The sequence below is a fragment of the Oncorhynchus mykiss genome, chromosome 8 (assembly GCF_057628025.1).
Source record: "Oncorhynchus mykiss isolate SJ-2025 chromosome 8, ASM5762802v1, whole genome shotgun sequence".
Lineage (NCBI taxonomy): Eukaryota > Metazoa > Chordata > Actinopteri > Salmoniformes > Salmonidae > Oncorhynchus > Oncorhynchus mykiss.
The window spans coordinates 79,410,985-79,437,500 of NC_143029.1; the positions used below are offsets into that span (position 1 = coordinate 79,410,985).

The 26,516-nt window shown below is 45.9% G+C and overlaps 1 protein-coding gene across 8 annotated transcripts in view; it reads left to right on the forward strand.

Moving 5' to 3' along the window:
- Nucleotides 1-391: 391 nt before the first annotated feature.
- Nucleotides 392-26,516, forward strand: part of LOC110530680 (receptor-type tyrosine-protein phosphatase S) — a 145,857-nt gene continuing 119,732 nt past the window's right edge. For 6 of the 8 annotated variants that reach the window (XM_036986330.2, XM_090182711.1, XM_036986333.2 and 3 more), the window contains exons 1-3: nucleotides 392-740; nucleotides 14,785-14,862; nucleotides 21,005-21,211. In XM_036986330.2, the coding sequence (XP_036842225.1) occupies nucleotides 21,073-21,211 (139 nt within the window). In that variant the 5' untranslated portion in view covers nucleotides 392-740; nucleotides 14,785-14,862; nucleotides 21,005-21,072. Of the gene's footprint in view, nucleotides 741-2,631; nucleotides 2,844-4,247; nucleotides 4,419-14,784; nucleotides 14,863-21,004; nucleotides 21,212-26,516 lie in introns of all 8 variants that reach the window. The other 2 variants (XM_090182710.1, XM_090182712.1) reach the window with 1 other exon arrangement.

Consider the following 26,516-nt stretch of genomic DNA (forward strand, 5'->3'; position numbering starts at 1 on the left):
TTCCATCAAAACAGTTGTTCTCTGCATCTTTCATAGTTCAACAGGATCTACTTTAGCAAACAACGACCTGGGGATGATGTGCAGTGGGGAGGATATTTAAATGTACGCTACTCATATGTAACCCTAATGATTCTGATAAGTTGTGAATAATGAGTCTGATAATAAGTTCTGAATATCTCCCTTGTTCTTATCCATATCTAGTCCATGACAAGTAGAGCCCATTTTGACTTAAGTGCTACAGTAGACATGATACCCCAGTAACAGCAGCCGTCTCTTTAGTACCAGTTAGTACTGAGATGACAGAAAAGGTTCGGAAGACTAGGGATGCGGTTGCTATTGGAGATCTTGACCGCGTGACGTCATGGGAGGGCGTCATGGGAGGGACCTAATCGTGTGTGAGAGAGCGAGCGAGAGAGAGGAGGAAGAGGGAAAGGATAGATAGAGGGAGGGAGAAAATGTATTGGGGAGTATCGTTGACATCAACCAGCAGTGTTTAAAGCTACCGGACCGGAGATGGTCCCCCGACACACGAGCGCAGAGTAGCGGTCCTTTAGGGCTTCTGAGGAGGCGAGAGGAAAGCTTGCGTTCCCTGCCGAAAAGTAAAACCTTTCTGAGGAGCTCAGCTGTCAAATGGGATTATTATTTCTGTCCGGGGTTCAAGGGAAACTGCCAGTTGAAAGTCCATCCACATGAATTTATCAGACCAAAAAGAAGACGGAACACTCACTTTCCCTATTAAGGTAAATATAAATATATTTTTAAAAAAATAGGTTGTTTTGCAATATGCACAAGTAATTAATACGTTTTCTTTATTTATTATTGAGCACCGCGCCCTAATCGTTAATTCACACCTCGACCGGTGTGGCCCGGTAGGCTGTTTGGCTGTGCCTTATGTGCTCAGCTGCTGTTCTATATTAGACATAAGTTATGGGTACATTTTGATATCTCTTTCGAACACCCTTGTTTGGTGGTGTTTTTGGCTACTTGTGACTTTGAATGCAACTGGGTGAGCTTGGGTTTTCTGATTGAGAATAATATAATATGCCGGTTGTCTTTTGCGGTACCCAGCCTTCTTGCCACCCAGCTTCTCGCCTCATCACAGAGTCTTCATGAGCGACCCCTCTCTAGCTGACAAGTAGCGACATGTCGCCCCTTTGTTCCTCTTTAGTTTGTTGCGTCGGTCATCATGGAAGAGTGACCAATTTTATGTATTCTTTATTTTATTGTTATTAACAAATTTGAGCCTATATTATAGGTACGGGTTTTTCTCCACTGTGGGCTATAGGCCTTTATCGAGCGTTGACCATCCAATTGCCATAAATCCGGCGATGTCATGACACCAGGTGGCGAGGCGGATGGACCGTTTAGAGATTACTCTACAGACCATTGGGTCGCTTCGTCTATTAGGAACCTGCTTCTCCATTTGGAATTGTTGCAAAAAACATTAAATATTCATTATGTTTTACCCATTTGTTAATATTATGTGTTGACGCATTTAAAACCCTATAAAATCCAATTAAATGCGAGCACACTTTCAGGAACCATCTAGGCTACATAAATGCTTTGCTGGTTTTGATTTACCTTGACACATTTTCTCAGGGTTTGTTTGCTTAGACAAAACCAAGCACACGTTTAATACATTCATTAACCACAATGTTTTTCTTGTTGTATTAAGTAATTATTTCACCATACAGACAGGCCTTTTGGCAGCAGTTTGAATAGATCAGATCCGAGCTGAGGCCTAATAGTTTTGTTTGTGTATTGCTCTCAACACAGATGCTCTCTCCATCCCCTGGGAGGCATCATGTGTAGGCAGGCTGGTGTTCATTCCAAACAATTGCCACATCCCTAATTGCTTCAAATCACACCCATGCACCCATTCATATTTAATGAGTTTATCAGTTCCTTTAAAACGGATAGATATTTACTAAACATTTATACCTGGCTAATGAGACCATTATGACCAGCTAGAGTAGGGCCTTCTTTTCAATCCATTATCTCTTCCCCCAAAGATAGATTAAGACTATTCTCAGCCACATGAAGTTAACCCACTGGGCACAGACGTCAATTCACAACATCTCTTCCACGTCGTTCAACATAATTTAATTGAAATGATTTGGAAACAACCATGATTCAACCGACGGGTATCCAGTGGGAAACTACTCAGACAGATACAGGGTCGACTGCTACGCACAGCTGGTGAAACCAGTGTTTCTGTGTAGGCCTGGGTCTTGGACTGGGTCTGAAGAACTTGGGTCTGGTTCACGGTAGACCTCAGACAGTATAACATATTCACCAATCCTGTGCAAGAAACCTGAGAAGCAACACACTATACCAAGCAGGCAGAATTGGATTTGAATCAAAAGAAAAAAATCAATTTCCAATTTTAGTTTTCTCTCAATCAGTTGTCTTCACAACAGGCTTCAATCTTTTGTTCATTTCTACATCAGCTGCTCCTTCAGATTAGCATCAAAAGCATGCCAACGTTGACGCGACGAGTGAGCCCTGTGGGAAAGCTTTGATTTCAGACCTTGCTGCTGTGTTTTCCCAGATGCTGGCAGGCAGTATTGATTCAAACACAGCAGAACAAACGGTTCTATTTATGTTCTTCCTGTCCATGTTGTCTTTCAGTCCCGTGGGCTGTTGCTGGTCAGTAAGAGTCCTGTTAGCCAATGCCCTGGTTATCTGCAACCCTGGGCCTTGTGCATCTCAGCGGCACCAATGTGAGGGGACGTGAGTCAAGAGACTATATTAGAAGGATACTTGTCTGTTGTGCAGTTTATCTAGAGGATCATCCAGAGGACTCTCCTTGCAGCTTTCAAGATTGAGCGATCCTGCCCCTGGTAAGCGTACCACATTGACCACTGCCATGTGAGTTTGTAGATTTGTTTCCAGGTGAAACCAACGACCGTCTGATATCCCTAGAGTAAAGAGCGGAAGAGCTAGTCATTTGCATACTCAGAACATCTGTACCAGTGGAGGCTGCTGAGAGGAGGACGGCTCATAGTAATGTCTGGAACAGAGTAAATGGAATGGCATCAAACGCATAGAAACCCATACCACGAGCCTGTCCTCCCCAATTAAAGTACCACCAACCTCCTGTGATCTGTACTTCCATCCCAAACGTGGATGTAGCATTTACTGGCATATCTTTTTCCACATCTCCACAGGACCGGCTTGATAGATGAGAGGAGAATCACAGTACCAGTCAAAAGTTTGGACACACCTACTGATTCAAAAGTTTTTCTTTATTTTGACTATTTTCTACATTGTAGATTTATAGTGAAGATATCAAAACTGTGAAATAACACATGGAATCATGTAGTAACCCAAAAAGTGTTAAACAAATCAACATTTATTTTGTGTTCTTCAAAGTATGGAAATGCATTCCAGGTGACTACCTCATGAAGCAGGTTGAGAGAATGTCAAGAGTGTGCAAAGCTGTCATCAAAGCAAAGGGTGGCTACTTTGAAGAATCTCAAATCTAAAATATATTTAGATTTGTTTAATACTTTTTTGGTTACTACATGATTCCATATGTGTTATTTCATAGTTTTCATATCTTCGCTATTGTAAAAAATAAAGACAAACCCTTGTCCAAACTTTGGTCTGGTACTGTATATAATAGATATATATAAAATAATAATAATATTGAGTTAAAGCTGTGATATGGGTTGTGGTTTGACTGATGCCTTTCTCTATATGAATCAGAGATTGTGATGTGTCAGCACGAATGAAAAATTCACACTTCTTCGCTCTACTTCTCCTCTACCTCTCTCTCCTATTTCTTACACTCCTCTACCTCCTATTTCTCTCTCTCCTCTCTCTCCTGTCTACCTTTGTCTGCTTTCTACCTATTTTTCTCCTATTTCTTTCACTCCTCTACCTCTCTCCTATTTCTCTCTCTCCTGTCTACCTTTCTGTCTGCTTTCTACCTCTTTTTCTCCTGTCTCCTCTCCTTTCTGTGCTCTCCTGTTCTTTTCCTCTCTCCTCTCCTCTTTTTCTCTTCCATTTCCTCTCTCTCCTTTTGTCTCTTCCCTCCTTCTCCTCTTCCTCTGTCCCATCTCTCCCTCTCTCCATTCTACTGTCTCTCCATCTCCCCCGTCTCCCCATCTCCTCTCCAATACATTTAGTCCATTAGGCTGCATTATGTCATTTTTTGTGCATTATTCTCTTCCTGTTCTCAGATCTTCGTTCTAGCTCTGTAGATGACAAGGCAAAGTAGATGTTAATATGTTGATTTGCAGCCCAATAGGAAACCCTCTGAAGTTGAAGTAGCAAAGAGTCTGGCTGAGCTGCTGTTGCTGTTATGTCCCTGAGTGACAGCAGCTATAAACGATGGGGGAGATTGAGTGACAAGATGGCTGACATGATAGAAACTGGCAAACTGGCTCATCAGACCTGGAATGAAGGCTGAGGTAGGCAAGTTGTGGAATGGTCTGGAATGTTTAGTTGTAGAATGTGTGTTTAGTTTTGGGTAAAGAAGGTTTTGGACAAGAGCATGGGTTTGGGCTATAGAACAAGGTTATTTTCGTTGTACAAAGAAAAATTAAATTGTCTTTGTGATTGAGAATCCCTTTTTGGCTCGAGTAAGGCTAGTAAAGTCATTCATGTCTCCTGGATGGCTGGCGAGAAAGAGAACATGAATCAGTGTATCCAGACATTAATGACTGTCCATGTTAATGCTTTGACCTTAACTGTATCAGCTATGGGCTATGGGCTATGGCTACTGCTGTCTGCCTGTACGTTATTATTTCATATCCCTGTTGGGCTGGGCAGTGGACCGTACACAGACCTTTCAGGGAGCAGGTGCTCAAAATGTAAACTTAACGTCATCACGATGACTTGGGTGTAGTGGGTTCAGAACAACAACAAAAACACGATGACTTGGGTGTAGTGGGTTCAGAACAACAACAAAAACACGATGACTTGGGTGTAGTGGGTTCAGAACAACAACAAAAACACGATGACTTGGGTGTAGTGGGTTCAGAACAACAACAAAAACACTTAAACCACGACTCAAAGGGCACTTGGCGAGTGGGGGGGCAGGTGCTCGGCACAGGTACACCCTATCTGTACACTTGGCGAGTGGGGGGGCAGGTGCTCGGCACAGGTACACCCTATCTGTACACTTGGCGAGTGGGGGGGCAGGTGCTCGGCACAGGTACACCCTATCTGTACACTTGGCGAGTGGGGGGGCAGGTGCTCGGCACAGGTACACCCTATCTGTACACTTGGCGAGTGGGGGGGCAGGTGCTCGGCACAGGTACACCCTATCTGTACACTTGGCGAGTGGGGGGGCAGGTGCTCGGCACAGGTACACCCTATCTGTACACTTGGCGAGTGGGGGGGCAGGTGCTCGGCACAGGTACACCCTATCTGTACACTTGGCGAGTGGGGGGGCAGGTGCTCGGCACAGGTACACCCTATCTGTACACTTGGCGAGTGGGGGGGCAGGTGCTCGGCACAGGTACACCCTATCTGTACACTTGGCGAGTGGGGGGGCAGGTGCTCGGCACAGGTACACCCTATCTGTACACTTGGCGAGTGGGGGGGCAGGTGCTCGGCACAGGTACACCCTATCTGTACACTTGGCGAGTGGGGGGGCAGGTGCTCGGCACAGGTACACCCTATCTGTACACTTGGCGAGTGAGGGGGCAGGTGCTCGGCACAGGTACACCCTATCTGTACACTTGGCGAGTGGAGGGGCAGGTGCTCGGCACAGGTACACCCTATCTGTACACTTGGCGAGTGGGGGGGCAGGTGCTCGGCACAGGTACACCCTATCTGTACACTTGGCGAGTGGGGGGGCAGGTGCTCGGCACAGGTACACCCTATCTGTACACTTGGCGAGTGGGGGGGCAGGTGCTCGGCACAGGTACACCCTATCTGTACACTTGGCGAGTGGGGGGGCAGGTGCTCGGCACAGGTACACCCTATCTGTACACTTGGCGAGTGGGGGGGCAGGTGCTCGGCACAGGTACACCCTATCTGTACACTTGGCGAGTGGGGGGGCAGGTGCTCGGCACAGGTACACCCTATCTGTACACTTGGCGAGTGGGGGGGCAGGTGCTCGGCACAGGTACACCCTATCTGTACACTTGGCGAGTGGGGGGGCAGGTGCTCGGCACAGGTACACCCTATCTGTGCACTTGCCTGCTGGGCAGATTTCAATTATGACTCTATTTGCATAGCATCATCTCTCACGACTCCAGAAGGTCAGAGGGATAGGGGCCATTTGGGGACTACAGGAATGGCGGGGGAGTGTGATGTGTGTGTCTGAGAGACCAAGGGTATGTAGCTTTCTCACTCATCAAGACACTGTGTTCAAATCTAGGCCTCAAAGGGATGAAATTAGCTGTAAAAAAAAGGTGATGGATGGTTGGCTGTGTTTCTGACATGTTGTATCATAACAGTGTGATAACATCCCATTATTCAGTCTGGTGGTAGATTAGTTGGTACGCACCCGGCTGGATGAGACGTCTGGCTATTGTGAAGATGGGGGGGGGGGGGGGGGGGGAATTTGTCAGTCTGTTGTCTAACTTGTCACAGACACACACAAGCCCTCACGGACACGAACACACGCACGCGCAAATGGCCCCCAGGACAAACACACGCCAACTCACACACAGCACAGACGCGCACAAACACAAACTTGCACAGCCACAAGGGCACACACAAACACTTTCTCCATATCCCTCTTAGTGACAGGCATGACAGCACCATGGAGGACAATCTCTGTTTTTCTACTCCATTACTTTGGCTTTCAATTCCATTCACATCTTTATAGTCCCTCAAGGCGAAACTCATTTGGCGTCACAAATCTCATCTCCATCAGGAGCCAATGCAATGAATGGCTTGTTACCAGTAGAATTGTTCAAGATGGCTTCACTGGAAGACAGTCCCATGCATGTATTCTCTGTGTGGAGTTGGAATTAGAATTCATCTTGATAATGTTAGAATACTCATATTCGTCATTGTATTATTGTAATATGTTTATCATATCTGTTGGCAGACATGAAAAAGGTTTAGCAGCACATACATTTCTTGCCCTCCTCTACTGAGGATTAAAGGTTGCTGGTTTTTTTTGTTGGGGGGGGGGTGTTTCTCCAGAGAGAAAAACTATGTTAGCCTGGGTGCCAGTCTGTTTCTGCTTTAGCAATGATAGCAACATAATTTGCAAAAGCACAAACAGGTCTGGGACCAGGCTACATTGGCATCAGTGTGGTTCTTTATTTTTGCGAGGCCATGTAGCCAGCAGCGCCAGAGGTAATTAGATCTCAGAGGAGAGGACAGGGGTCATGTGACCAGGCCTAGCCTAGTGTCACCATGCCAGTGTGTGTACTCAGGAGGGATAGAACTGGATACAAATACAAATGTTATCCCGATGAATGATTACACAGAAAGGCGATGACTAAGGTTTTACAATTAGAAGAATCTAAATTTAGCCTGCAGGATCCCAACAGCAGAGGCCAAAAACACTAATGAATGAATTAGGCTGCTGCCAACACATTGCATATAAAATATGTATTGACGATATGCTTACTTACAGCTTACATACAGTACATTGAGAATACGTATTCCAGGCATCACTTTATCAATAGATAGATGGATTATTATTATTGTTTCAAGCACATCACAGGACATCCCGTCAGCTGAACGGTATGGCAGTGCCTGTCTGATGAATGGGTTTTCCTCTTCCTGAAGAGCTAGAGATGTCTTACTAATGACATGAAAGTAAATGATGATGACGACGACGAAGGTTGTCTCTGTTGTCAGGGAACTTCTATCTCTCTTTCTTCTCCTCCTCCAGAAGCTGTTTCACTAATTGGCTGCTGTTGCTCCCGTCAGGCAGCAGCGTCTCAGGTTTCACTATGAAGCTCGCTTGATTGGCTTTTAATCGTTCATTTGCTCAGGGAGGAGAGGAGGGCTGAGAGAGAGGAGAGGAGGGCTGAGAGAGAGGAGAGGAGGGCTGAGAGAGAGGAGAATGTATGACCATATTAGAGACACATATTTCCCTTAGATTACAGACCCACAAAGAATTAAAAAACCAACCCAGTTTTGATAAACTTCCATATCTACTGGTTGAAATACCACAGTGTGCCATCACAGCAGCAAGATTTGTGACCACAAGAAAAGGGCAACCAGTGAGGAACAAACAGCATTGTAAATACGGCCCATGTTTATTTATTTTCCCTTTTGTACTTTAACTATTTGCACATCATTACAACACTGTATATAGACATAATATTGATGCATGTACATTGATGTAGATAGAACATACAGTTTGTACTGTAGCTACTGCATCCAGTTTGGATGGAGGTTTCTGGCAGTAGGTTTTATTGTCACATAAACCAGATAAGTGCAGTAAAATGTGTTGTTTCACAAGGTGAGCCATAGTATTACTGCACCCCTGGAGCAAATTAGGGTTAAGTGCCTTGCTCAAGGGCACATCAACACATTTCCCCCCTTGTCGGCTAGGGTGTTCAAACCAGCAACCTTTCAGCTACTGGCCCAACGCTCTAACCGTTAGGTTATCTGCCGCCCATACAGGTGTACATGTACCTGCCGCTCATACAGGTGTACATGTACCTGCCGCCCATACAGGTGTACATGTACCTGCCGCCCATACAGGTGTACATGTACCTGCAGTCTGTACAGGTGTACATGTACCTGCCGTCCGTACAGGTGTACATGTACCTACCGCCCATACAGGTGTACATGTACCTGCCGCCCATACAGGTGTACATGTACCTGCAGTCTGTACAGGTGTACATGTACCTGCCGCCCATACAGGTGTACATGTACCTGCAGTCTGTACAGGTGTACATGTACCTGCCGCCCATACAGGTGTACATGTACCTGCAGTCTGTACAGGTGTACATGTACCTGCCGCCCGTACAGGTGTACATGTACCTGCCGCCCGTACAGGTGTACATGTACCTGCAGTCTGTACAGGTGTACATGTACCTACCGCCCGTACAGGTGTACATGTACCTGCCGCCCATACAGGTGTACATGTACCTGCCGCCCATACAGGTGTACATGTACCTGCAGTCTGTACAGGTGTACATGTACCTGCCGCCCATACAGGTGTACATGTACCTGCAGTCTGTACAGGTGTACATGTACCTGCCGCCCATACAGGTGTACATGTACCTGCAGTCTGTACAGGTGTACATGTACCTGCCGCCCGTACAGGTGTACATGTACCTGCCGCCCGTACAGGTGTACATGTACCTGCCGTCCGTACAGGTGTACATGTACCTGCCGTCCGTACAGGTGTACATGTACCTGCCGTCCGTACAGGTGTACATGTACCTGCCGCCCGTACAGGTGTACATGTTCCTGCCGCCCGTACAGGTGTACATGTACCTGCCGCCCTTACAGGTGTACATGTCCCTGCTGCCCGTACAGGTGTACATGTGCCTGCCGCCCGTACAGGTGTACATGTGCCTGCCGTCCGTACTGGTGTACATGTACCTGCCGTCTGTACTGGTGTACATGTACCTACCGCCCGTACAGGTGTACATGTGCCTGCCGTCCGTACAGGTGTACATGTACCTGCCGCCCGTACAGGTGTACATGTGCCTGCCGTCCGTACTGGTGTACATGTACCTGCCGTCTGTACAGGTGTACATGTACCTACCGCCCGTACAGGTGTACATGTACCTGCCGTCCGTACAGGTGTACATGTACCTGCCGCCCGTACAGGTGTACATGTGCCTGCCGTCCGTACTGGTGTACATGTACCTGCCGTCCGTACAGGTGTACATGTACCTGCCGTCCGTACTGGTGTACATGTACCTGCCGTCCGTACAGGTGTACATGTACCTGCCGCCCGTACTGGTGTACATGTACCTGCCGCCCGTACAGGTGTACATGTACCTGCCGTCCATACAGGTGTACATGTGCCTGCCGTCCATACAGGTGTACATGTGCCTGCCGTCCGTACTGGTGTACATGTACCTGCCGTCCGTACAGGTGTACATGTACCTGCCGCCCGTACTGGTGTACATGTACCTGCTGCCCCTACAGGTGTACATGTGCCTGCCGTCCGTACTGGTGTACATGTACCTGCCGCCCGTACTGGTGTACATGTACCTGCTGCCCATACAGGTGTACATGTACCTGCTGCCCCTACAGGTGTACATGTACCTGCCGTCCGTACTGGTGTACATGTACTTGCCGTCCGTACAGGTGTACATGTACCTGCCGCCCGTACAGGTGTACATGTACCTGCCGTCCATACAGGTGTACATGTTCCTGCCGTCCATACAGGTGTACATGTGCCTGCCGTCCGTACTGGTGTACATGTACCTGCCGTCCGTACAGGTGTACATGTACCTGCCGCCCGTACTGGTGTACATGTACCTGCTGCCCCTACAGGTGTACATGTACCTGCTGCCCCTACAGGTGTACATGTACCTGCCGTCCATGGATAAAGGTTTGTGGCAGGCTCATATATGCTAATTGAGCATTGAGTTGACAAGGTCTCAGCCATCAGGCTGCTTAATGAACCGATGAACAGACAGACAGAGAGACAGACCAAGGGCCTGTTTTAATGATAGAGACAGCAGGGATGTGGATGTTGACAGATCTGAAGTGTTCCTCTGGTTATTGGTGGGGGACATTTGCCTGTTTCTCTCTGTTGAAGCTGTTTATCCCAGTGCAAGTGACATTTAGTCTTAGGAATAAGCATTATCTCTATGTCAGTGAGCATGTCTTTTAGTGTGGGTGTGTGTGTTTGCGGTGTGTGTGTGAAGGCTGTGATAATGATCCTTGTCATATACAGCTTGTTATGATCAGAGACTCTTTACCAGTATTAACATGTCAGCTATATGAAAGGGAGCATGTTGAGTACAGCAATGATTCCCTGTCCTGTTTGTTGTGTGGCCCACCTAAGGCTAATAGGAGTCAAGCAAGCCGCAGTGTTTTGAAAAAAAGAAAGACAAAAGTATTTGTTTTATTATAATTTTTTTGACCAAGGACCGACTAATCCCGTCTTGAGCCTGGCCCTCAAAAGCACCAGCTGCTTACCTTGGGATCATGTTGAGTACAATATCTTGTCCCAGTCATAATGGCATCTCTCCTCCTAACAGCATCTTCCCTCTTCACTTTAATTACAACAGACAAAAGAGATGCACAACCTAGGTTACCATGGCAACAAAGGTCACAGGGTCACCCTCATCTCCTGGACAAATCCGTTTGATTTGAAAGTCATTTTTATCCAATCTGCATTATGCTACAGTCTACCATAAGGCCGCCAATTCAATTGAACAGCCACACTGTGTTTTTAACTATTCTGCATAGGCCATGTTGCCTGTAAGTAAATGCTTCCCTTCCTTCTCAACAAATGTTGTAATCTGGCCTATATGTACTTTAATAACATTTGGTGCTATGTTTCCTGCGTTTTAAAAGCCAGTCCATCTGTTGGCTCCATCTGAGGGCACGTACTGTACAGTCAGTGAGCAGATGCCAGTAGTTCCTCTGTGTCTGTCCTTGAAACCCCTTTTAGCTGAGTAGGCTTACTGTATGGGACAGTACACCAGCGCTTTGGAGATATTAATGTGACCACAACGCTGCACTTCACCACCAATGTGAATCAGGTTGGTTAAACCCTTTGGTGCAGTCCGTGTGGGATGTTTAGGTCGGATAAGGACAAGGTCCTCTGTAGCTCAGTTGGTAGCGCATGGCGCTTGCAATGCCAGGATAGTGGGTTTGATTCCTGGGACCACCCATATGTTAAATGTGTGCATGACTGTAAGTTTCTTTGCTAAAGGGCATGAAACATGCTTTCACAGATCAATGAGGGGACTGGTGCAGGTGCTAGGAGTACTGTATATCTTGAGAATGCAGACAAGAAAGTCAAGTTTTTGTCCAGATAGCTACAGCCACTGCTGAGCTCAAACTCAGGCAGGGAGGTCTTTAGGCTCCTGCTATGGGGACTTAAGTGGTCGAGAGGAAATTGAATACTGAGATTAGTTGATGGAAAACAAAGCGTATGTCATACACGGCTGCACACACACACACACACACACACACACACACACACACACACAGTCTTTCTAAGCCCTTCAGTGCCCATTCCTCCTCTCCAAACCCCAGAGAGGAACGATCACTAAATGCAACATCAACCACAAGCCAAGTGTAAGCTCACTACGGTTCGAAGGGAATACATTTTTTTAAATATATTCATTCTCGGAAGTGTGATTTAAGGATCACTCATCCTGGCTTGCAGCTTAACATGAGTAAATGGGGTAATCTCTTGATGGCTTCTGGTTTAGGAATGTTTGAGCTTGATAACGTTCCTTATTCCCAAATATTCCTTCCTGTAGGAACTGGTATTAATTCTGTTTGATACAGTTCTGTACTTGTATGTAGGGCTAGTAAGTTATTTCTAGTGGGAATAGCTAATACTGGGAATTTGTAAATACTGCTATATAACTCAGGAACATTAATATTGCAGTTTTGTTAAGGGACCCTTGTCTGTAACTTTATTGGTATGCAGCGGAGTGAACAGTGCTCCTGCTAGGAGACTGACGGCTAGGAGACTGACGGCTAGGAGACTGACGGCTAGGAGACTGACTGCTAGGAGACTGACTGCTAGGAGACTGACGGCTAGGAGACTGACGGCTAGGAGACTGACGGCTAGGAGACTGACGGCTAGGAGACTGACGGCTAGGAGACTGACGGCTAGGAGCCTGACTGCTAGGAGACTGACTGCTAGGAGACTGACTGCTAGGAGACTGACGGCTAGGAGACTGACGGCTAGGAGACTGACGGCTAGGAGACTGACGGTTAAGAGACTGACGGCTAGGAGACTGACGGTTAAGAGACTGACGGCTAGGAGACTGACGGCTAGGAGACTGACGGCTAGGAGACTGACGGTTAAGAGACTGACTGCTAGGAGACTGACGGCTAGGAGACTGACGGCTAGGAGACTGACGGCTAGGAGACTGACGGCTAGGAGACTGAAGGCTAGGAGACTGGCGGTTAAGAGACTGACGGCTAGGAGACTGACGGCTAGGAGACTGACTGCTAGGAGACTGACGGTTAAGAGACTGACGGCTAGGAGACTGACGGCTAGGAGACTGACGGCTAGGAGACTGACGGCTAGGAGACTGACGGTTAAGAGACTGACGGCTAGGAGACTGACGGCTAGCAGACTGACGGCTAGGAGACTGACGGCTAGCAGACTGACGGCTAGGAGACTGACGGCTAGGAGACTGACGGCTAGCAGACTGACGGCTAGCAGACTGACGGCTAGCAGACTGATGGCTCGGTTATGTAGTCTTGTCAGGAAGGGCTTGGATGGCTTGTAAAGTGGGAATCACAGGAACACAAAGACAGCAGCTCCCCTGCACAAAATGTAACCGAGGCCGACGCAGCATCCGCCTGCGGTAAGACGTGCCTCATCCTTGGCTGCTTCTCTCTCTCTGTGTGTGTGTGTGTGTGTGTGTGTGTGTGTGTGTAAGAGAGAGAGAGAGTGAGTGTCGGTCGAACCCCATGATGCTTTGCCATCTGGTGTGTGTGTGTGTGTGTGTGTGTGTGCGTGTGTGAATGACTGTCTCTTTGCCAACAGGGTCTAGGGTCTAGATGCTCCAGAAGCCTCTCCCTGGCCTTACTGCAGCTCCGTCTCTATACCACACCACAGGAGCTCTCTAGCCCAAAAACACACATTTTCTGGGCTGAAAATTGGAACTATACATGCATGTGTATATGACTAGTGTCTGAAGACACTCCTCATCAGTCTGTTCCCCTGTATTGGTCAGAAGACACTCCTCATCAGTCTGTTCCCCTGTATTGGTCAGAAGACACTCCTCATCAGTCTGTTCCCCTGTATTGGTCAGAAGACACTCCTCATCAGTCTGTTCCCCTGTATTGGTCAGAAGACAATCCTCATCAGTCTGTTCCCTTGTATTGGTCAGAAGACACTCCTCATCAGTCTGTTCACCTGTATTGGTCAGAAGACACTCCTCATCAGTCTGTTCCCCTGTATTGGTCAGAAGACACTCCTCATCAGTCTGTTCCCCTGTATTGGTCTGAAGACACTCCTCATCAGTCTGCTCCCCTGTATTGGTCAGAAGACACTCCTCATCAGTCTGTTCACCTGTATTGGTCAGAAGACACTCCTCATCAGTCTGTTCCCCTGTATTGGTCAGAAGACACTCCTCATCAGTCTGTTCACCTGTATTGGTCAGAAGACACTCCTCATCAGTCTGTTCCCCTGTATTGGTCAGAAGACACTCCTCATCAGTCTGTTCATCTGTATTGGTCTGAAAACACTCCTCATCAGTCTGTTCCCCTGTATTGGTCTGAAGACACTCCTCCTGGTTGCTCTCCTGTAGCTACTAACTGTTGTAGCTAGCTATCTCCCAGCTACTGCATGGCTGTAACCCTACCCAAAGAAACAGATCCTGCCTGTGATATCACGTCTCACTGGCTGCTTTGTTGTCATGGAGACAGGGCCCGTAGAGACTGCCTCAGCCCGACTCTGGTGCAAGGCATGCTGGGTAAGAGGAAAAGGTGGTGTACAGGGTGATAAAGGGTGATGGGTGATAAAAACAGTGGAACAGGAAAGTGATGCTTAGGATCATAATAGAGACATTACTATGAATGACCCTTAATTTGCTGTTAGATTCCTTACGAGGTATCTCACAAACTGAAAATAACTTAACCTTGAACAGTGTGGGGCCCACAGCTAGGCTGTGTGTGTCGTTATGAGGTCACACATACCCTCAGGTATTGTTAACGCATCTCCTCCTTCCTGTGTTGTTGCAGGTCCACTGGATGGTCACACTGAGAATTCCACAGAGCAGAACATGATGCCTCAGCCAGGGCTGTAGGGAACACCCAGGGGTAAGGACACACACACATGGCCCTGATGCATGGTACTGCTGATGTAGTATGTGCTGTGTGTAGGTACAGGACAGTAACATCTCCATACTTGGCTGGAGAATAAGTTAAAGGGATACTGATGAGGCCCTTTATCCACTTCCCTAGAATCAGATGAACTTGTGGATAACATTTGTATGTCTCTGTGTCCAGTATTGAGAAAGTTAGCATTGGCTTGTGAAACTACCTCTAACTAGTGTTAGACTTCCAGTCATTGTACTATGGGTATCTGCTAGCATGAGCAGAAAGCATGAAAGCATCTGCTAGCATGAGCAGAAACCCATAGACTTCCAGTCATTGCACTAATGTTAGTTAGCAATTGCGCTAGCACAACTTAGCAACTTCCTTCAAACTGCACGCAGAGACATACAAATGGTATCCACAAGTTTATCTGACTCTGGGGAAGTGGAAAATTGCATCATTGCCAAAATACTTTAAAGGAACGTGTGCCAGGGTTGAGCATGAAAGCACAGAAGCAAATATGCCATTCTGACTGCCAGCCAACAGGGTCAATGCAGTGGAAGTAGAGATGGGTTTTAGAGGATTAACAAGTGTTAGGACAGATCCTGGCAAGGCCTGCAGTACAGTAGCTAGGGCTGTTTCTCCATTCACAGATAGACTTACTGTAAGCCCCTTTGTTTAACTGTGTTAGTGGACCACAGTCGGGCAGCTGTTGCAGCTGGGGAACGGGTCGTGGTGAGAGAGAAGGATCAAGGATTTAGATAGCAGGTTAAATACAAGAGAGAGGAAGAGAGGGGGAAGGAGACACGGGGAAGGTAAACAGAGAGAGAGGGCAAGACAGGGGACAGGGAAGGATCACAGGTTTAGATAGCAGGTTAATTACAAGATGGAGAGACAGGGGACAGGGAAGGATCGCAGGTTTAGATAGCAGGTTAATTACAAGATGGAGAGACAGGGGACAGGGAAGGATCGCAGGTTTAGATAGCAGGTTAAATACAAGAGAGAGGAAGAGAGGGGGACGGAGACACGGGGAAGGTAAACGGAGAGAGAGGGAAAGACAGGGGACAGGGAAGGATCACAGGTTAACTACAAGATGGAGAGACAGGGGACAGGGAAGGATCGCAGGTTTAGATAGCAGGTTAATTACAAGATGGAGAGACAGGGGACAGGGAAGGATCGCAGGTTTAGATAGCAGGTTAAATACAAGAGAGAGGAAGAGAGGGGGACGGAGACACGGGGAAGGTAAACGGAGAGAGAGGGAAAGACAGGGGACAGGGAAGGATCACAGGTTAACTACAAGATGGAGAGACAGGGGACAGGGAAGGATCGCAGGTTTAGATAGCAGGTTAACTACAAGATGTAGAGACAGGGGACAGGGAAGAATCACAGGTTCAGATAGCAGGTTAACTACAAGATGGAGAGACAGGGGACAGGGAAGGATTGCAGGTTTAGATAGCAGGTTAAATACAAGAGAGAGGAAGAGAGGGGGACGGAGACACGGGGAAGGTAAACGGAGAGAGAGGGAAAGACAGGGGACAGGGAAGGATCACAGGTTTAGATAGCAGGTTAATTACAAGATGGAGAGACAGGGGACAGGGAAGGATCGCAGGTTTAGATAGCAGGTTAACTACAAGATGGAGAGACAGGGGACAGGGAAGGATCGCAGGTTTAGATAGCAGGTTAATTACAAGATGGAGAGACAGGGGACAGGGAAGGATCGCAGGTTTAGATAGCAGGTTAACTACAAGATGGAGAGACAGGGGACAGGGAAGGATCGCAGGTTTAGATAGCAGGTTAACTACAAGATGGAGAGACAGGAGACAGGGAAGGCGGAGCTGGGGATGATGAGATGTGGTGAGATGAGACAGATATAGAGATGGGACAGGGGACATGTAGACAGAGAGACAGATATACAGGGGACAGGGAGACAAGGAGACAGAGAAACAGGGGAGATGGAGGACAGAGAAACAGGGGACAGAGAGACAGGGGACAGAGATACTGGGAGGACAGAGAGACAGACAAGATACAGTGCCTTGCGAAAGTATTCGGCCCCCTTGAACTTTGCGACCTTTTGCCACATTTCAGGCTTAAACATAAAGATATAAAACTGTATTTTTTTGTGAAGAATCAACAACAAGTGGGACACAATCATGAAGTGGAACAACATTTATTGGATATTTCAAACTTTTTTAACAAATCAAAAACTGAAAAATTGGGCGTGCAAAATTATTCAGCCCCCTTAAGTTAATACTTTGTAGCGCCACCTTTTGCTGCGATTACAGCTGTAAGTCGCTTGGGGTATGTCTCTATCAGTTTTGCACATCGAGAGACTGAATTTTTTTCCCATTCCTCCTTGCAAAACAGCTCAAGCTCAGTGAGGTTGGATGGAGAGCATTTGTGAACAGCAGTTTTCAGTTCTTTCCACAGATTCTCGATTGGATTCAGGTCTGGACTTTGACTTGGCCATTCTAACACCTGGATATGTTTATTTTTGAACCATTCCATTGTAGATTTTGCTTTATGTTTTGGATCATTGTCTTGTTGGAAGACAAATCTCCATCCCAGTCTCAGGTCTTTTGCAGACTCCATCAGGTTTTCTTCCAGAATGGTCCTGTATTTGGCTCCATCCATCTTCCCATACATTTTAACCATCTTCCCTGTCCCTGCTGAAGAAAAGCAGGCCCAAACCATGATGCTGCCACCACCATGTTTGACAGTGGGGATGGTGTGTTCAGGGTGATGAGCTGTGTTGCTTTTACGCCAAACATAACGCTTTGCATTGTTGCCAAAAAGTTCAATTTTGGTTTCATCTGACCAGAGCACCTTCTTCCACATGTTTGGTGTGTCTCCCAGGTGGCTTGTGGCAAACTTTAAACAACACTTTTTATGGATATCTTTAAGAAATGGCTTTCTTCTTGCCACTCTTCCATAAAGGCCAGATTTGTGCAATATACATGTTCTCTGATTTATGACCTTACTAATTTTGTATTTTTTTTTCAGCCCTATCAGCACCTTCTTCCACATGTTTGGTGTGTCTCCCAGGTGGCTTGTGGCAAACTTTAAACAACACTTTTTATGGATATCTTTAAGAAATGGCTTTCTTCTTGCCACTCTTCCATAAAGGCCAGATTTGTGCAATATACATGTTCTCTGATTTATGACCTTACTAATTTTGTATTTTTTTTTCAGAAAAAAAAATACAAAATTAGTAAGGTCATAAATCAGAGAACATGTATATTGCACAAATCTGGCCTTTATGGAAGAGTGGCAAGAAGAAAGCCATTTCTTAAAGATATCCATAAAAAGTGTTGTTTAAAGTTTGTTGTCCTATGGACAGAGTCTCCCACCTCAGCTGTAGATCTCTGCAGTTCATCCAGAGTGATCATGGGCCTCTTGGCTGCATCTCTGATCAGTCTTCTCCTTGTATGAGCTGAAAGTTTAGAGGGACGGCCAGGTCTTGGTAGATTTGCAGTGGTCTGATACTCCTTCCATTTCAATATTATCGCTTGCACAGTGCTCCTTGGGATGTTTAAAGCTTGGGAAATCTTTTTGTATCCAAATCCGGCTTTAAACTTCTTCACAACAGTATCTCGGACCTGCCTGGTGTGTTCCTTGTTCTTCATGATGCTCTCTGCGCTTTTAACGGACCTCTGAGACTATCACAGTGCAGGTGCATTTATACAGAGACTTGATTACACACAGGTGGATTGAATTTATCATCATTAGTCATTTAGGTCAACATTGGATCATTCAGAGATCCTCACTGAACTTCTGGAGAGAGTTTGCTGCACTGAAAGTAAAGGGGCTGAATAATTTTGCACGCCCAATTTTTCAGTTTTTGATTTGTTAAAAAAGTTTGAAATATCCAATAAATGTCGTTCCACTTCATGATTGTGTCCCACTTGTTGTTGATTGTTCACAAAAAAATACAGTTTTATATCTTTATGTTTGAAGCCTGAAATGTGGCAAAAGGTCGCAAAGTTCAAGGGGGCCGAATACTTTCGCAAGGCACTGTATATACAGGGAACATGGAGACAAGTAGATGAAAGACAGGAGAAAGAGATAGGACAGGGGGACATAGAGACAGGGGACATAGAGACAGGGGACAGAGAGACAGGAGACAGATACTGGGGACAGAGAGACAAGGTACAGACAGTTAGGAGACAGAGAGACAATGTACAGACAGTAAGGAGACAGAGAGACAAGGTACAGACAGTAAGGAGACAGAGAGACACGGTACAGACAGTAAGGAGACAGAGATACTGAGCAGATGGAGGACAGAGAAACAGGAGGCAGAGAGATCGGGGACAGAGGGACAGGAGACATAGAGACAGGGGGCAGCGAGACATGAGACAGAAAGTTAGAAGGGTGAAGGGATATCGGAGGAGACGGGTATGAGACGAGAGAAGGGTAGACCAGAACAGGGGCTTGATTAGAGTGACAGACCACTCAAGATGTAATTAGATCAGGACCAATTCGCAATAGTGGGAAAGAAGTAATTCCAAAATGAATTTATTTCATCAGAAATGTCTCTAACCCTTTTACCGTGCAGAATCAGCCCAGTTTCTGCCAGTCAGGCAGTTCAACACAGGACCCACATTGATGAGGACATGAAGCATATATCTGCTCCTCATCATCCCCTGCATCATGCTGATGATGCTCGCCAATAAATTGAGTTTCTTTAAGAGGAGAATTCATTGCGCTGCTGGAATGGTACTTGAATGAGCTCTGATTAGGTTGCAGCTATTAGGTTATTGAATTGAAAAGTAAATCCTGAAAGCTTTTCTATTCCATATCTATTAGGAAGTGCTCTCAGAGCCTTGATAAGAGAAAGAGGGAAGTAGTGCTTCATGAAATATATGTCAGATGGACAGATACGTTTATAGACTAGTTATATTTAGAGCTCAAACAGGGTTATAGAGCCAGACGCTAATTCCTTTCAATGTGTCATTAGCCCGTCAGTCTGATAAGAGCTGGACAATTCCATATACATATTCATATGGAACACTCCTCCAGAATGGTAGGAAGTCTCTGTATTAGCATCACAGTCAACCCTTTCACTGGATGTGGAAAACTGTGGGAAGTGTAGGATGTGTGGGTGGGTGGGTAGGTGTACGCTTGTGTTTGTTCCTCTAATCATCTGTATGTGTCTGTCTCTCTGTGTGTCTCTCTCTGTGTGTCTCTCTCTGTGTGTGTCTCTCTCTGTGTGTCTCCCTATGTATGTCTCGCTGTGTCTGTCTCTCTGTGTGTCTCTCTATGTATGTCTCGCTGTGTCTCTCTGTATGTCTCTCTGTGTGTGTTCCATCAGTTCTGAACAGGAAAAAATGTGTGTATGCTATCGTGCAGATAAGGAACAGGGGAGGGATAGATGTGACCAGAGGTTATTGACTCCTGTACAGGGAGCTTCTGCAGAGCTCGGCTGAATTTCTCATGTCAGGCCTGAAACACCCCAGCTCAGAGGAGTCAGGCCCAATCCCCCTGGCTGGACCAGGATTACCCACAGGACATCTATTATAGGGGGGTTTACCATCTAACATAATGGACTCTTATTGAATATTGCATGGTGCCCGGACAGTCCAAACACACCACCTGCTTTAGTATCCTCTTTGACTGAGTGTTTCCCTACTAGGAGCACAGAGGTTTTATGAACGTGTGTACCACAGGAGGTTGGTGGCATCTTCATTGGGGAGGACTTTACTCCGTTCCAGACATTACTATGAGCCGTCCTCCCCTCAGCAGCCTCCCCTGGTGTGTGCAGCTTCTCTGTTTATGTGGCCAGTGGAGGAAACCCCTTCTAGTAGGAAGGCTATTACAGCAGTGGCTGAAGTGGCTGAATGTGTCTGTACTGGGATAGTAACATACAGAACTATACTATTTGGAATGGCATCAGACACATGGAAACCATGTGTTTGATGTATTTGATACCATTCCACCAATTCCGCACCAGCCATTACCATGAGCCTGTCCTCCCCAATTAAGGTGACACCAGCCTCCTGTGCTGTATACACATGCAGATGCTTGCTTGACCTCTAAAGGGTTTTTCATTCAACTGACCTAGTCTGCTTTCATCATCGGCTTTGTTAATTGTTCTTCACAACTATGTTTTCTCCCTCATGTATTTGAACATATTTGTTTGTTTACTCAGAGTGCCACGCCCTTCTGAGGGAAGTCCCCCCCCCATCCCCACCTCCATCCCCTATCACAGGAGGTACCATGGTTCCCCCAAGGCCAGGTGGAATCGTAGCCCAGTCCAGGGCGACTCGTCCTGGGTACGGACTCTGCTTGTACCCCCCTTGTCTGCTGCTGCCACTGCTGGTGCTCACATCCCTGCCCAACCTGTCTGAGGCGGTGGGTAAGTAACACACTACAGATATACTGTATGTTAGTTCATGTGTCTGTCCATCTGTATCATGTTTGTTGAGATATTTATGTAGGTTTGTCAGTTTGTCTAAATGGATGTACGTGCCTCTACTGTATCTACCTATCTCTCTCTTTATCTCCCTCATTCTCCACCTCCCTCCCTCTTTCTCCTTCTCTGCTGACTGACAGCTGTAACAGCGAGTTGTGTTGGTCAGCGCTGGCTGCAGTGAGTGGTGACGTGGTGTTGATGACCATCTGCCTGTCTATTTTGCAGTGATAGGTGTTTAACAAGATCTGTAAGGCACTGATAAACGGTGAACACACGTCAGCACATACTCAATCTTCACCTTCATCAAAGCATCATGTCTTCATATGTCTGGTCTTATGGATCTTAAATGAGACAGGGGAACAGAGAACACATCTCATTTTAACCCTGCAACACTGAAAACGCTATGGAAGTATGTGGCATTCAAGAACAGAAATATTTTTTAACACACTGGTGAGTAGTGAGGGTTTGTCAGCACGGACTCAGTCAATCATCACATTTAGGCTATTGTATGAAAGCACGTCTTGATATGTCTTACAGTTCTAACATGCTGACTAGACTGGGAATGCACGTATGTCTTCGTGCACCATTGAGCGCATGTTTATTTTGTTCATCCACACCAGAAGCGATCAGGACACGCAAGTTGAAATATCAAAAGAAACTCTGAACCAACTATATTCATTTGGGGACAGGTCGAAACACATGAAACATTCATGGCCATTTAGCTAGCTAGCTTACTGTTGCTAGCAAATTTGTCCTGGGATATAAACATTGGGTTGTTTTTTTAACCTAAAATGCACAAGGTCCTTTTTTTCTGAATCTTTGAAGAATTTCAACCCATTTTCACACAAAATCGTGTGTTCTCTACTCCGACCAACTAATCCACAGATAAAAGGGGAAACCTAATTAGTTTTAAGTCATCTCTCCTCCTTCAGTCTTCTTCTTCTGTGGACTTCATATGGTGGTTAGCAACCAACTTTAAGGTGCATTACCACCACCATCTGGACTGGACTATGGACCTCAGTTCATCTTTCAATCACCCACGTGGGTATATGCTCCTAAAAACCAATGAGGAGAGGCGGGACTTGCAGTGCATCACCGCGTCAAAAATTGAGCAAAGTTCTATTTTAGCGCCTGGTAACGCAGATGCTTGTTGACGCACGAAGTTTAGATGAAAATATTTAATAACATGCATGTGTACATTTATTTTGCAACGCTCTCGCATGTAATGCTCGCGAGGGAGTCATAAATATATATACAGTATCAGTCAAAGTTTAGATTCCTACTCATTCAAGGGTATTTGTAGGTATATATTTTTCTTTACATATTTTACTGTCTTATTTCCCCCTAACTCCACCACCCCTGCCCTAATTGGAGTAAACTAATGGACAACGACACTTAGGCCTCTACTTCCAGCTTATACATACTATATCCATTTTACGGACATATAGAGGTGTTACCTTATTTATTTCAGTCAACACTTCTAGCAGTGTTGCTCTGTGACTCGAAGAAGATAGCGGCCCAAATAACAGTCACATTTCTAACTCTTACGGAGTGCCTATGTTAATATTTGTTTTGGTTGGTACACTTAATTGTTATGGCTAGGACTATGGATTCTCCGTGACCGTGTGACCTCCCCAGGAACAACCCTGGGCTATAGTTATAGACTACTTCTGTAATTGGCATGGATTTACAGTGGAGCGGTTTGATTTGGTCAGACTTGTCCAGACAGGTCTAATTTCCTGCATGCAGCCGTAGAGGGGCTGATTATAGTATTATAACACCTGCTACCTACTGACGCATATCTCCACATTACCCCTACCTGTCATTGCTATTAGATAACCATAGCCTTGTGGTGTTTCATTACGATAGAGTCTATCATTATATCCTGCTGACAGCCAAGGAGTTAAGGAGTGAAGGCTACTCGGCTCGCTGCTTTTAAAGGGACAGACAACCTTCTTGAGTGTCCTCATAGAATTCAATAGCATTCAAAGGAAAATCAGTGGTGCAACTGGTTCTGTACATCTGGGTTTATTATAGATCCATGGAACTGGAACTGAAGGCTCCATCCTGGTTCTGTACATCTGGGTTTATTATAGATCCATGGAACTGGAACTGAAGGCTCCATCCTGGTTCTGTACATCTGGGTTTATTATAGATCCATGGAACTGGAACCGAAGGCTCCATCCTGGTTCTGTACATCTGGGTTTATTATAGATCCATGGAACTGGAACCGAAGGCTTCATCCTGGTTCAGAATGCAGCCAGAGGCCAGTATTGGTCATGGAAATAGAATTGGTTCTGGTTTGGAGTGGCAGTAACACACCAGTAATCACCTCTTCGAAAGTGCAAAAATGTAAACCAATGTTGAATATGAATTCAACCCCCTTACACAGCTCCACAAAGTAACGCAACCCTTCACAACTAACAGAGTATGGCGCCGTGTATGGTTGAAAGACTACAGTAATACACTTGTTTTTAGACAAGGTATTGTTGTGGGTTCTGCTCAGGCACTTCACCTTGCAGCTCAGCGGTAGGCTGGCTGCTGTGTGGCTGTTACTCACTGAAGTGTGAAGTTCGCCGCGGAGGGAGGAAAGCCAGAGTGCTTTTCTGTCTGTCAGTGATTTGAGGGGGGATGATGGTGTGGTTTCTTCAGCTGCTCTTTCTCTCTAGAGTAGAACCGAATCAGCATAGCAAGACCTGGCCCAGTGATGGAGAGAGGGAGGAGGGAGAGAGGGAGGCAGGTTGCTATGGTGAGAGTTAGGCCGGCTTTACCCTGATGGATAGAACGTATTCTGCAGCTGAGGAGGAGTTAAGCTGGCTGCCATGGTAACAGTCCACAGAAACAGAGGGACAGAACTCTGTGTGTGTGTGAGAGAGAGAGAGAGAAGATGAACATATATGAAGTAGCTTGACGAGATTGGATTTTTTGCACAATGGAGATGTATGGATTCTGTGCCTGAAATTGATTTCTATTTGCCGTTTCTAATAAGCATACAGTATAGAGAAAAGGAAATTGTTTTTGCTCCCAGAGAAACAGACAGCAGCTGATATGTTTGATAAGTCGGAGCTATATGAATGTTTCTAAGGCAATTTAACATTTTATAATATAATACTTTGTAAGAAGGAGCTTCAAGTAAAAGAGATACTGTATATAGTGCTAAAGAGATACTGTATATAGTGTTAAAGAGATACTTTACATAGTGCTAAAGAGATACTGTATATTGTGACGACCCTCCCACTCTGTCTGCTGTAGTCTGTCTTTGTTCTTGTTTCCTTATTAGGATGCCGGTGGGCGGAGTTTGGAGGGTCGTCAGCTTCATGGGAAACACCTGGGCCAGGTGTCTCCCAGGATAAATAGACCTCTTCCACATGCATGGAAGAGACTCTCTCCATGCAGACACCTTTGTAGATTGTGTTGTGGTTCTTGGTGGCCTTTTGTTTGTTTGTTTGTTTGTTTGTTTGTTTGTTTGTTTGTTTGTTTGTTTGTTTGTTTGTTTGTTTGTTTGTTTGTTTGTTTGTTTGTTTGTTTGTTTGTTTGTTTGTTTGTTTGTTTGTTTGTTTGTTTGTTTGCTTTGGCACCTTTCAACACCCTGCATTATCACATTCATGCACGCAAAACTCACTTACACTACTGATTACACACATCATTGTATATTTTCCTTAGTTGCTTTAGTTAAATAAATATATATTTTGTTACTCCTTATCTCCACGTTGTCTCCCTTTGTTACGGGCTTTGAGCCGGTTAGTGACAAGTGGGGGCTCGTCCGGGATATTTGAACTATTGGTTTGGGAGACTGTGGAGGTACGTGTTTGGTTGCATATTGTGGTTGAGTTTAATAGGCCCAGTATTGGTTGCCTTTGTTTGGATTGTGTGCTGCGTTGGAGAGAGTATAATGGTTAGTTTCCAGGCCCTGCCTAGCCTGGAAACGTTTGTTCTACTTTCTGTTGGGACATCAGTCTGAGGAGGTGAGTAAATCGGCTGTGTACCTCGGTAGGAGATTTGTGTAGGGTAGTGGAACTTGCTACCTGGAGCTATAGCCTTTTCCCCTGATAGGCTTAGCGACGTGTTTCAATTTTGGACATGTTGGGCATGGTTAAATGTTTGTTATTTTTGTGTGGTGTCTGTGGACTGAGCAGTTGTCTCGGGGGCACATCCATGGCTTGGTGGAATTTGCCAGCATGCTGGGGAGTTCTATTTCCTTGCCAGCGGGCTACAGTGCGTAAATACCCACCGCAAATCTGCACAAAGACTAGGGTTGAGTTATTGTAGGTTTTGGGGAAGCTCCGTATCTCATCTCTTCTGTGGTGCTGAAGGTGATTGTCATTTCTCTGGTTGTGGTCTGATGTGCTCAGCAGAGGGGTTGAGCAAGATTATTTACTTATGACTATGGTGTCTCATGTAGACAAGTTCATTCGCTTTCATCAGAGGAACTGTTAGAATTAGGTACTAAAGAACAGCTGTTGAAGATCGCTGAACACTACAAGGTTAAATGATTGAAATTAGTGAAATTCTGTTTCGTTGGAAGTGACTATGAATCGTTGGAAGTGACTATGAATCGTTGGAAGTGACTATGAATCGTTGGAAGTGACTATGAATCGTTGGAAGTGACTATGAATCGTTGGAAGTGACTATGAATCGTTGGAAGTGACTATGAATCGTTGGAAGTGACTATGAATCGTTGGAAGTGACTATGAATCGTTGGAAGTGACTATGAATCGTTGGAAGTGACTATGAATCGTTGGAAGTGACTAAGTGACTATGAATCGTTGGACGTGACTAGGAATTGTTGGGAGTTGTAAAAAATTAAGAAGGACCCTGATGTTCTTTTCGTTGGAGTTTGTAGCTGTTGTGGTCTTTTGTGCCATGTTCCTTAATGTTTACGTGACTGACCATTGGTTGGGGTTGTCATGTTCTATCTTTCCTGTCTGTTCCCTCCTGGTCTTGTGTTCTTATTTCCTCTTAAATATTGCTTCCTATGCGCAAAGGTTGCTGAGGTCTGGGGAGGAGGAGGTTGGCTGGGGCAGGTGGAGGTGTGAACACATAACCCCTCACCAATTTGGGACGCAGAGGCTGTGTCAATTTGGGACGCAGAGGCTGTGTCAATTTGGGACGCAGAGGCTGTGTCAATTTGGGACGCAGAGGCTGTGTCAATTTGGGACGCAGAGGCTGTGTCAATTTGGGACGCAGAGGCTGTGTCAATTTGGGACGCAGAGGCTGTGTCAATTTGGGACGCAGAGGCTGTGTCAAT